Consider the following 12148-nt stretch of genomic DNA (forward strand, 5'->3'; position numbering starts at 1 on the left):
CAATGACTAAGTGCCTAACTCACTTTTGAAAATGGGACTTAAGCTCTTAAATCAATTAGGCGTTGCAACGCTGAGAGCAGCAAGGCTTAAATCGCTTTAAAACTCTGGGCCTTAGCCTGCAAAGGCAGTTGCTTACGTTACATCCATAAAATACACACATACATTTAAAACAAGAAGCTGCACTGACCCCTGGGGATTGGGCATGCAAAACAGGAGCTGTGAAATATTGTAGTCTAAAGGATTTAGCACACTTGTCAGGTATCAAAAGGTCTGGGGTTATAATCTCAGCTCTTCTGCTGGCTCCCTGCATGGCCTGGCATGGCACAAGTCACTTCACATTCTAAGTTCCCCAAAGGGGACTATTAGTACTTACCTACCTGTTTTATTCTGTTATTGTGTGGTTTAATTGATGTCATACAGTGTTTTGAAGTCAGGATTGATGTCAGTGGTACAGTACCATAAAGTACTACATAAAATTAAGTGTTATTGATTGAACTTTCTGTGTAAAGTGCCTATTTGCAAGTGTGTATCTGCCTGCACAATTGCCTTTTGGCACCCATGTACGTTTTTATAAGTTACAGTACATGCAATTGTTTTGAAAATGTAGCCCTACATGTACATTTTGACATTATTAAACAAGCATAATTTTAACGTATGTTTGAGACCTTGCTTCCCTTACTTACATGAATAGTCCCATTGACTTGGACTGAAATATTTTTACGAACACATTGAGCCTGGTTCTCCTCAAACTTACACTAGCTGTACAGCACGGTAGCTCTGTTGACCTCTGATTTACTGCCAGGTAAGAGGAAGATCAGCCCCTCTATAGTTGACTTTAGAAAAAATGAAGCAAAACTTTGGTAATGTTATTTGCATGATGTACATGAGTATATGCACTAATGAAGTTGGGGAAGAGGACATGGATGGGTTTAAGACAGCTTCAGGTTTTTTTAAATCTGAGCATCAGTCATTTGTAGGGAACTTTTAGCATTTTTTCATTATTTCAATTTCCTTTTAAGATAAGATAGTTTAGAATAAATTATTTTAATTTGTACGAGGTGCAGTGGTACAAAAGAAGGGTGTAGTTTGGAAAAATTGAGTAGTGATTTTGTGTCCCTCAATACTTGTATAACTCACCAAAGACACTTTTAGAGGAACAATGAGGAGTTGTTTTTGTGGATTAACATGGCTACCCCTCTGATACTTTAGAGGAACTTGATTTTGAGAGGGTGAGTGTTCAGCACTTTATGACAATTGAGCCTCTTTAATGTGTCTCAAGTTGGGCATCCAAAAATCACTCGTTTTTGAAAATCTTGGCCTTTTATCTTTACATCAAATTTGCCATTTGAGTTTTACTCTCACAATGTTCCAATAAGATTTTGTTCTATTCTAGGGAGCCTACAAATCTTCTACTATTTGCTACAGTCCTGAGAAAGGAACCTGGACAGAACTAGAAGGAGATGTAGCTGAGCCACTTGCAGGTCCTGCATGTTCGACTGTCATACTGCCAGCCTGTGTACCGTACAACAAATAATATTCCAGAAGCACTGAAATGAACAATATTACATTCTGGAAAGTAATGACGGGTGACGTAAATATTTTAATAGAACAGAATTCCTGGCAAAATAAAACTACCGTAATTGACCCCTTATTTCAGATTTATGCTTTAAAAGCAAACTAGGAACAAAAAGTCTCATCTCAGATAGATTCCGGTGTCTTGTGAAGCAAGTAGCTAGAACACACCGAACATTACATGCTGACAGACCGCCATTTCAGACTGATTTTAACTTTTTTCCCGCTACAGAAATATTCTTCACATGGATTTTAACTTTTAAAAATGAAGGCTAAATGTCCAAATACAGCCTGAAAAGACAAGATCAGTTTTGTGCATTGTATTCTACCTGCATGTGATCTATGTGAAGTCATGAGGATGTTGTGTTCATGAATGCTTCAAAACCTAGATACCGAAAAGCTCACTCTGCATTGCAGAACTGTCTCCTCCTATGTAATCCTAACCTACAGCTACTTCATATGCTCTGCAAGCAACACAGCATCAAAAGATCATAAAAGGTAAAGAAATGTCATTCCATTTTTGCACAACTTGGCTTCTCTTACACTCTGCCTTCAAAGTCCCCATTATGTAAGTGTAGTGAAGAGCAGACTACAATGAAAGTGATGCTTTACAGAGCACTTCTTGCAATAGTGGTTTTAAGGATTAGGAACAAATTCTGCTCTTAGTTACACTGCAGAGGCATGCCACTAAAATCAATGGAATGAATGTTTTTATAGCTAGTGTGACTAAAATCTTGGCCTAAACCTCAAATTCTGGGTTTACGAAGTAAGTTTTTCTCATAAGCAGTTAAAAGACAACACAGTCCATTGATACAGTAAACATACAAGAATTCTTCTTCATTTTCACTAACATTAGAAGTGAACACACTTGCTATTTGCTTTCAAAGACAAGAACACTGAATTTAAGCATAATGGTACCTCTTTGGACTTTTAAATTAGTATGCATAGATTTGCAGGGACTCTGGTAAGTGGCTAAAATCCTCGTCTCTGATTTACCTTCAGATGTTCATAATTTGAAAGGTTTTCCCTGTTGATCCAGAAGAATACAGGGCTGGATTTTCCACTGCCTTATACCTTGTTTAGTTGTTTACATCTGGTAAAGTGAGTGCAAAATGCTACCAGATCAGAACAGTCACATGTTACACCCACTTTACACAGTTGTACTTGATGGGGTGCAAGGCAGTGGCAAATCAGGCCCTATGTGTTTTTATGCTTATGTCTTCCTTTTGCAGCAGTAATTGACTTACAAACACTGTGCCTGGTTCTCTACTTCCTCTTGGCTTGCATAAGGATTTTGACCTGTACACAATGCATATAAAATACTTCTTCTTTGAGTGCTTGCTCATGGTGTGCGTGCTCACCACATGCACCAGTGCCGGAAGTTTTTCCCTCAGTGGTATCTGTAGGGGACCAGCTTTGGTGCCCTCTGGAGTGGCGTGCGTATGGTGGTATAAGGGGCACCACCGGCCCCCTCAGTTCCTTCTTACTGCCAGTGAGGGTGCTGGAACATCTCCTTTCTTCGGCAAGCACTCTTACCCAATGTTCTTCCTATTGTTTAGTACGTAAATAGTTCTTAGATAAGTAGTTATTTTGTTCTCTTAATAGTACTGTAGTTAAAGGGACTTAGCCCAGGGATGGGGCATGCCTCGGTCTCCGGGCTTCAAGCATTGTGATTGCTGCAAAAAGCCTATGCCGATCAGCAACCCTCATCAAAGCTGCTTGAAATGTCTGGGGGAAACCCATGTTAGCGATAAGTGTCGCATTTGCAAGAGTGTCAAGCGAAGAACTAAAAAGGAGCGGGATATAAGACTGAGAGCGCTCCTCAAGGAGTCGGCCCTCGCGCCGGTTTCCAAGCCACTGAGATCAGACTCCGCTCCGAGCACAGCATCATCAGTGTGAAGTGTGCCACCAGCACCAGTATCCCAATGCCGGTCCCAGTCCCCAGTACCTACTAAAATGTAAAGGAAGCACACCGGGATAGGGCGTTCCCCGACATCCCATACTGAAAAGGAAAAGTCCGGAGAGGAGCGTAGGCCCGTAAGGGACAGCATGTCTCTGGAGCCCAGCCAGGCACCTACATTGCTGGCTAGGCAACCCAGCCCTCCTAGGGAGCCATCCCAGGTAGTGGCAGAGGTTCCCGGCACCTGGAGGTTCCATCCGTGCCGGAGGCCTTCCAGGCTGCAAAAGATATCATGTCTTTGCTGGTGCCACCTATGCCCCATCAAGACTTAGTTGTCTCTAGAGCAGGGATTCCCAAACTTGGTTCGTGGCTTGTTCAGGGTAAGCCCCTGGCAGGCCGCAAAACGCTTTGTTTGCCTGACCATCCTCAGGTATGGGCGTTCGCAGCTCCCAGTGGCCGCGGTTTGCCGTTCCCGGCCAATGGGAGCTGCAGGAAGCAGCACAGGCCGGGCCACCATTTTCCGCAGCTCCCATTGGCTGGGAACGGCAAATCGCGGTCACTGGGAGCTGCGAGCGGTCCTACCTGCGGATGGTCAGGTTAACAAAGTGTCTCGTGGCCTGCCAGGGGCTTACCCTGAACAAGCTGCGCACCAAGTTTGGGAACCCCTGCTTTAGAGTGAAGCTGGCACTGGGGTCTGTGCAATTGTCTCCATATGTGCGGCATTTCTCCACAGCACCGTGGCGACACTGAAGCAGGGATCCCCCAGGAGGCGCTTCCAACCTGCTTATATGGACCAGAGTTCCTAGCACTGGTCGCTGGACTCTCAGCAGTGGTTCCCTAAAGTGTGGCATTGCTTGCCTTATGGTCGATGCAGATCCGTAGCATGCCACCAGTACCTGGAATCCTGGCACCGGTCGCTGGAGCGTGGGCATCACTCCTCAGGGCAATGAAGTCCACCAGGACCGTGACGCCAATCGCCGGGACCATAAGACCGGTCCCTGGCACCGAGACACAGATCGCTGGACTCACAGCACTTATCTCTGTGGTCCCAGCGCTCTAGACGTCGATTGCTGGTGTACTGTTGCCAATCTGCCAAGCTCCGCTGTCAGTCCCCGGAGAGATGGCACCAGGACCCGGAACCCCAGTACCTGTCCTCCAGCCACAGTCACCGGGATAGCAGGCATGGAGGGGTCATGGATGCAGCATCGGCACTACATTGGTCCCCGCGGCAGAAACTTTCCTCCTCGGGCTCAGAGGCTGAGGAGATAGCGGGTCCCTCAGTCCCGCTGCACACAACCAGATCTCGGGGGGGCTCCTCCCACACCACCAGCCAGTGCATGGCCTCAGGGCCAATGGCCAGCCCCATGGTACTTTTGGAACCCATGCGGGGTCCCGCAAGCATCAGAGACTCAGATGCAACGCTCAGTATCAGGGGCATCAGAGAGGAGGTCGGGAACAGTCTCCCGCCCTCCCCTGGAATCAGAAAAGGGGTCTGATCAAGGGGCCCAGAAGCACCCTCCGGTCTCAGTGGAGACCACACATGCAAGGGACCCTGAGGAAGCCCCTCTCCCACCCTCGCCTCCTCGTCATCCTCACCCGACAAGGCAGTGGCAGGACTGTCCAAGACAGTGCCACAGGATGATGCCAAGGCACACCAGGAGCTGCTGAAGAGGGTGGCAGCAAACTTGGGATTGGAAGCAGAGGAGTTGGCAGAATGCTCTGACACTTTATTCAACATTCTGGCTGCAGTAGCCCCATCTAGAGTGGCGCTCCCGGTACATGAAGGGGTAGTAAGGCTGGTAAAAGCCTTACGGCAGACCCAGTCTTCTCTCCTGCCCATTTCCAAGCAGGCAGAGAGAAAGTATTGTGTCCCTGCTAAAGGGTTTGAATACCTGTATTCCCACCCAGACCCAAACTCTTTAGTGGTCTCTGCAGCCAACGAAGAGGAACAGGCAGGGGAAACCCAGCCCAATTCCCAAAAACAAGGATGGCAAGAGGCTGGACTTAATTGGCAGAAAAATTATTCATCTGCCAACCTCCAATTATGATGGCAAACCACCAGGCCTTACTCGGGAGGTATGATTTCAATGTGTGGCAGTCTGTGGCCAAGTTTGCAGACTCGTTGCCGGAAGACACCAGTCAAGAGTTCCTGGCCATTTTGGATGAAGGGAGAAATGTGGCAAAGGCCTCCCTTCGGGCTGCCTCCAATGCGGTGGACTCAGCTGCCAGGTCCATCACAATGGCCATGTCAATGAGACGAGCATCGTGGTTGATGTCTTCCGGGCTATCGACAGAGGCTCAGCAATCAATCCACAACCTCCCCTTTGATGGCCTAGCCCTGTTTGCAGAACAAAGAGACACGAGATTACATGGACTCTAGGGCTACTCTACATTCCCTGGGTCTCTAAACACCGACCCCCGCTAGAAAGAAGTTCAGACAACTGCAACCTCAAAGACCAAGCGGTCGGGCCTGACCGGAGCCCTACCATAGGAAGGGCAAGGGCTATAAGTGCAGTCAAGGCCAACAACCAGCCCCTTCTTCCCACTCGGGCTTCTCCCACTACCCGCCTGATAACAAGCAGGCATTTTGAGGGTATGCCCAAGGGCGATCTCCCAGTCTGCAGCCAGGATCCTGCACCCTTCTTGTTTTCAAACCGCCTTTTTCCTTTCCTCTCCATTTGGGCTGCTATAATATTGGACCGGTGGGTCCTCAACACTGTGGCAGGGGGGTATACCCTACAATTTATTTCTACCCCCCACTACCATCCCTCTTCCCTGTCCCTCTTCAGGGACCCTTCTCACGAGCAACTTCTTGCCCAAGAGGTGCAAGCCTCCTGCAAGTTGGGGCCGTAGAAGACCCCTTACACCTAAGAAGGAAAGTGTTTTACTTTTGGTATTTTCTCATTCCGAAGGCCAAGGGACATCTGTGCCCCATATTGGACCTGCAAGGCCTCCCCAAGTATCTCAAGAAGTTGAAGTTCTGCATGGTCCCTCGGCCTCCATTATCCCCTCCCTGGATCCTGGAGACTGGTACACCGCCCTCGACTTGAAGGACGCGTATTGCCGTTTTCCAAGGGCACAGAAGGTTCCTGCAGTTTGTGTGGGGCAATCCCACTACCAGTTCATGGTGCTTCCATTCAGCCTGGCGAAAGCCTCATGAGTGTTCACAAAATGCATGGTAATGGTTGCAGCCTACCACAGGTGCCAGGGCATTCAAATCTACCCACACCTCAACAATTGGCTCATCAAGGGTTGTTCACAGGTACGAGTCCATCGCAGCGTTCAGGTGGTGCAAGCCACGTGCCAAGCACTGGGTGCCTTGATAAACGAACAAAAATACGCATTGGTCCCAGTGCAAAGAATAGAGTTCATTGGGGCAGTTCTGGACACTATCCGAATCAAGGCCTCTCTCTCGGAACCCAGATTCAAGACAATGTCTGGTCTCATCGCTCAACTCACGAGCCATCCTATCACCACAGCCAGGGTATGCCTCAGACTGCTAGGGCACATGGCAGCGTGCCCTTATGTAGTTTGAGACACGCAATTGAGGCTCAGACCCCTCCAGATGTGGCTGGCGTCAGTCTACACCCCTCCCAGGCACCACCTGGACAGAATCCTTACGATTCTGCCGTGAGTACTTACTGCTCTGGAATGGTGGTCCAACCCAGTAAACATGTCTGAAGGAATACCCTTTGCAACCCTGAAAACCACACTGGTGCCAGTGTCAAACGTGTCCAATCTTGGCTGGGGAGCCTACCTCGGATTGCTAAGGACCCAGGAGTTGTCCCAGGAAGAGTTGTCACTGCACATTAATGTCAGGGAGCTCAGGGCCATCTGTTCGGCTTGTGAAGTGTTCCTCCTGCAACTATCCCATCAGGCAGTTCAGGTGTTGATGGACAATACAGCCTCCATGTTCTATGTCAACAGGGAAGGAGGCGCACGGTCCTCAGTTCTCTGTCAAGAAGCCCTCCAACTGTGGGAATTCTATATCCAGCATGTCATACACATCGAGGCTCTACATCTTCCCAGCATCCGATACACGCTGGCAGACCACCTCAGCAGGTCGTTCTGTTCTCACCATGAGTGGTGCCTCCACTTGGAGATTGCCAGAATGATCTTCCAGAGGAAAATGTAACCCTTCTGCCCATCAGAGTGGGCAGCAACAAGGGCTGGGTTCAGTATCTAGGGGTTCCGTTCCAATAACACAATGCAAAACTGGCTCGAGCCCACACCCAGTGACCTGGGACAAATATATACCACACCCCCCCAGGCGCCTCTAAAAGGCAATACTTCCCCTCTCACAAGCACAGAATCTGAGTGTAGCAAAAGCCTTTTAATAACAGAGAGAAACAATGTGGCATTATGTTGGGGAAACACCACCAACAGGATTCATAACACAAACCATGAGCAAAAACTCACCCCAAGCAAATTGGGCCTGTCCTTTCCCTTTGGTTCTTGAGTCCAGCAACCCAAAAGTCACCCAAAACCCCAAAAGTCTCTGTCTCTGTCCTTGGTGAGTCCAGAGTTCAAAAGTTCATCTGCAGAGTTTTAACCCCGCCCAGCCTGTGTGGAAATGGGGGGGGAAGAGTAAAGGGGCACCTTATGTGCTCCGACTGCCCCTCATCTCCGTGGGTTTCTGCTGTAGCCTTCACCGCCAGCCGCTCCTCTCCAGTAGACGTCCTGCAAGCCACTCCGCCAGCTGCTCCTCCCTGATAGCCGGCCTGTGAGCCTGCTCCACCAGCTGCTCGTCTCCGGTAGCCATCCTGCAAGCCGTTCACCAATATATCTTCAGGTTCCCTGATACCTAACACAGTACTCAGTGATTTCAGCTCTTTAGTGATTTCAGCTCATAGTAGGGGAGCCCCAGTGCTGGTGCACCATTAGCCTAAAGTGAAGTCAATTCTGCAATCTGTAACCAGACTCCTAATGGAATCAAAATTAGCTCTGCTACTACACAGTGAGGAGAGAAGGAGGTGCAGTTGGCATTTAGGACCCTCAGAAGGGGCCCAATACCGCAAGGTACAAATGCCTATGCCCAATCTCTCTCCTTTCACTGGAACCCATATCCCTTGCCTAGCAAGTGGTACTTAGTTGATGGCAAGTCCCTCCATCATAACAAAAAGCCAAGTACAGTTCCACTGTCCTTGATTCACATAATCAGGATAATAACACTTTATTCTTCCTGCCCCAGTAACAGAGAAACTGGGGATCCCACAGCAGCCAAAGTGACCATCTAGGCAGGGTAGGTGTGCCTATGCAAATGAGATCAGCCCCTGAAGTTCTTTTCCACAACTCACAACCAGATGTCAGGGTAGAGCTCATCCTGACTCTGCTCACATGGGGAACTCCCCAAGTGGACCTGTTTGCCACCAGATGAAACAGGAAGTGCCATTGGTTCTGCTCCCTCCAAGGGCTCAACAGCAGATCACTCTCCGACACTTTTCTCATTTCTTGGGCACGTGACATGATGTACCCTTCCTTCCGATCCCACTTATCAGCAGAACCCTCCTAAAAATCAAAAGGGACAAAGCCAAGGTCATCATGATCACCCCAGCATGGCCACACCGGCATTTGTTCAGCATGCTCCTGGACTTGGCAACATCACCCCCATGGACACTTCCCAACCACTCAGATCTACTCTCTCAGGATCACGGGAGGTTGCTGCACCCAAACCTCACCTCTCTCCACCTCACAGCATGGACGCTGCACGTCTGAACCCAGAGGACCAGGCCTGCTCCAGTCAAGTCCAGCGTATTCTGTTGGAGAGTAGAAAACCCTCCACTAGAGCGACTTACATGGCAAAGTGGAAGCGCTTCTCCTGCTGGGTGTTGGAGCAGGGGATCACCCCTACTCAGTATTCTCTGCAGTCCATTATGGACTACCTGCTTGACTTGAAACATCAGGGCCTAGCTTTCTCCTCAATCAAGGTGCACCTGGCAGCCATCTCAGCCTTCCATCCCCACGTCCAGGACAGATCAGTATTCGTGCATGAGATGACTATCAGGTTTCTTAAGAACCTTGAAAGGCTTTTTCCACCAGTCTGGGGCCTGGTGCCCCTCTGGGACCTTAACCTAGTCCTCTCTAGGCTCACTGGCCCTCCCTTTGAACCTCTGGCCTCCTGTTCTCTTTTGCATCTGTCATGGAAGGTTGTGTTCCTTGTGGATATCACTTCAGTGAGGCAAGTCTCCAAGATTAAAGCCCTTATGTCAGAGCTCCCATGTACAATGTTCTACAAGGACACGGTTCAGTTGCGTCCCCACCCTGCCTTCCTGCCAAAGGTGGTGTTGCCTTTCCACGTTAACCAGGACATTTTCCTCCCGGTGTTCTGCCTGAAGTCTCACGCATCCAATGAGGAGAAGCATTTGCACACCCTGGATATCAGACGGGCTCTGGTGTTCTACTTAGAGCATACCAAGCCCTTTCGCAGATTGACTCAACTCTTTGTCGCAGTAGCTGATAGGATGAAAGGTTTCCCAGTGTCTTCTCAGAGGCTTTCATCTTGGATTACTACCTGCATCCATACTTGCTATGAGCTGGCGCAGGTTGTACCTCCACCGATAGTGACGGTCCATTCAGCTAGAGCTCAGGCATCTCAGCAGCCTTCCTGGCACAAGTCCCTATACAGGATATCTGCAGGGCTGCAACATGGTCATCGGTACACACCTTCACAACCCACTACGCCATTACCCAGCAGGCCAGAGATGATGCTGGCTTTGGCAGAACTGTGTTGCAATCAACACATCCATGAACTCCTACCTGCCTCCGGAGATACTGCTTGGGAGTCACCTAACATGGACATGAGCAAGCACTTGAAGAAGAATTAAAAATGGTTACTAACCTTCCGTAACAGTTGTTCTTCGAGATGCGTTTCTCATGTCTATTCCATGACCCGCCCTCCTTCCCCTCTGTTGGAGTTCCAGCAAGAAGGAACTGAGGCGGGGAGGAACCGGCGGTATCCCTTATCCTGGCACGCCACTCCAGAGGGCACCAGAGCCAGTCCCCTACAGATACCAGTGAGGGAAAAATACTTCCAGCACCAGTGCATGTGGTGAGCACACACACCTGCAATGGAATGGACATGAGCAACACATCTCAAAGAACAACAGTTATGGGAAGTTAGTAATCTTTTTTCCAGTCTGGATCACTGGTGTTTTACGTCCACTTTGCACTCAGGCCAGCTCCTCGGCCGATGTAAATTGGCTTTGTTCCATGAAAATCAGTTAAGGCACTCCAGTTTACACCAGCTGAAGATCTGGCCCTTCATTTGTAAAGTTGTAAATGTTTACACTGTGAAAGGCAGTAGGGATCGGGCTGAGTATTTCCAAAGCTGTGCATATTTCTGTTGATATAAATTGATGATGATGATACATAAACAAGAAGCAAACAGCCACTGTATGTTAGCTTCTGCTGCAGTAGGAATAGACAGAGGGGGGAAATCATTGTGTTTTTTACAGATATAGAAATAGAAAAAGAACGAATTTGGTTGGAAATTAAACTATACATTCAGGCTTCCAAGAGAGTGATATAAACAATGGAGAATAAATACCGTGGGACTGTTTTTCCATGGCATCACTCCAGTTTTATGACAGTGTAACTCTCTTGCATGTAACAGAATTACACTGAAGTAAAACTGGAGTAATTCAGTAGAGACTGAGGCTGTACAAATGCAATAAAGGAATTGGTGAGGCAGCTGCCCATGCAGAAAAAGTTGTTTAAACAAATTATTTTCGAAAGCCACAGATAGCATCATTAAGGAACTCATAAAGGTAGAGTGTATACCCTGAAATCTCAAACCATTTCTACTGTATAGTGCAATTTTAGTTGGTTTTGTATTTATTTGTATTGTTCATATCCAAGGGATCCCTTGTAAAATATATTTGGTGCAATCATGACTTTTTTCTTTTCTGTTTAAAGTATATAAATATATATGAAAAGGAAACATGTTACAATATTAAACGAGGAAACCTAGAATGACATTTAAGATCAGGATAAGGTCTGCCATAAACCACTGACTGTTACCTGTCTCTACTAAAATGTACCATTTTAAAAGGGTATTTGTTGTCCTTTTAAATGGTTCTTTTTTTACCAAGATAATTTAAAGATTTATGAGGCTTGTATGTAAATCTTTACGTTTCAGAAAGGCATGACCAAGGAAAGTGCTAACTGAATAAGTCAAAAAGAATGTAAATTTTGTACAATATTAGAATGTGTAAATGAAGCTTGCTTGTAGGGCGAAAACTTTAAATAAAACTTTATGTACTAATTCAGCTGTCTGCCATATTCCTACTTATAAAGTATATGTATAAATAATATCTACATTAAATTCTTTGGAAGTTTTTTATCACGTAGATGCGTAAACATTTTTATTTTGCAGATATGCATAACTGTTTCACTGTTCTCCAAAAGCAATATACTCTATGCTGTAAATGTAATTAATCAAATTCTTCCCTTGAATGGACATGCTTGGCCTATGTTTAATTCAGTGAAAGCCCCACATTCATGTCTGAGGGCAGAATTTGACCCCAGGAAAATACAAATTCTATTGCACATTTCTGAAATACACTTCTTCAGGTCTTTGAGAGTCACTTACTCTGCCCATTGGGAAAGGAAAAATTAACTATCATCCATTTCATAATAAATTAAATGAAAAGGAGGTAGTGGGAGGCAGTGACCATG

General features: G+C 47.1%; 1 protein-coding gene across 2 annotated transcripts in view; it reads left to right on the forward strand.

Annotated features, from left to right (window-relative positions):
- The window catches only part of KLHL14 (kelch like family member 14), an 84959-nt gene extending 73224 nt beyond the window's left edge, over window positions 1–11735 (forward strand). For both annotated transcript variants that reach the window (XM_048840553.2, XM_048840552.2), the window contains exon 9: window positions 1394–11735. In XM_048840553.2, coding sequence (XP_048696510.1) covers window positions 1394–1534 — 141 coding nt within the window. In that variant the 3' untranslated portion in view covers window positions 1535–11735. The remainder of the gene's footprint in view (window positions 1–1393) is intronic.
- Window positions 11736–12148: the final 413 nt, after the last annotated feature.

Source organism: Caretta caretta, chromosome 2 (genome assembly GCF_965140235.1).
Source record: "Caretta caretta isolate rCarCar2 chromosome 2, rCarCar1.hap1, whole genome shotgun sequence".
In the NCBI taxonomy this organism is placed as follows: Eukaryota; Metazoa; Chordata; order Testudines; family Cheloniidae; genus Caretta; species Caretta caretta.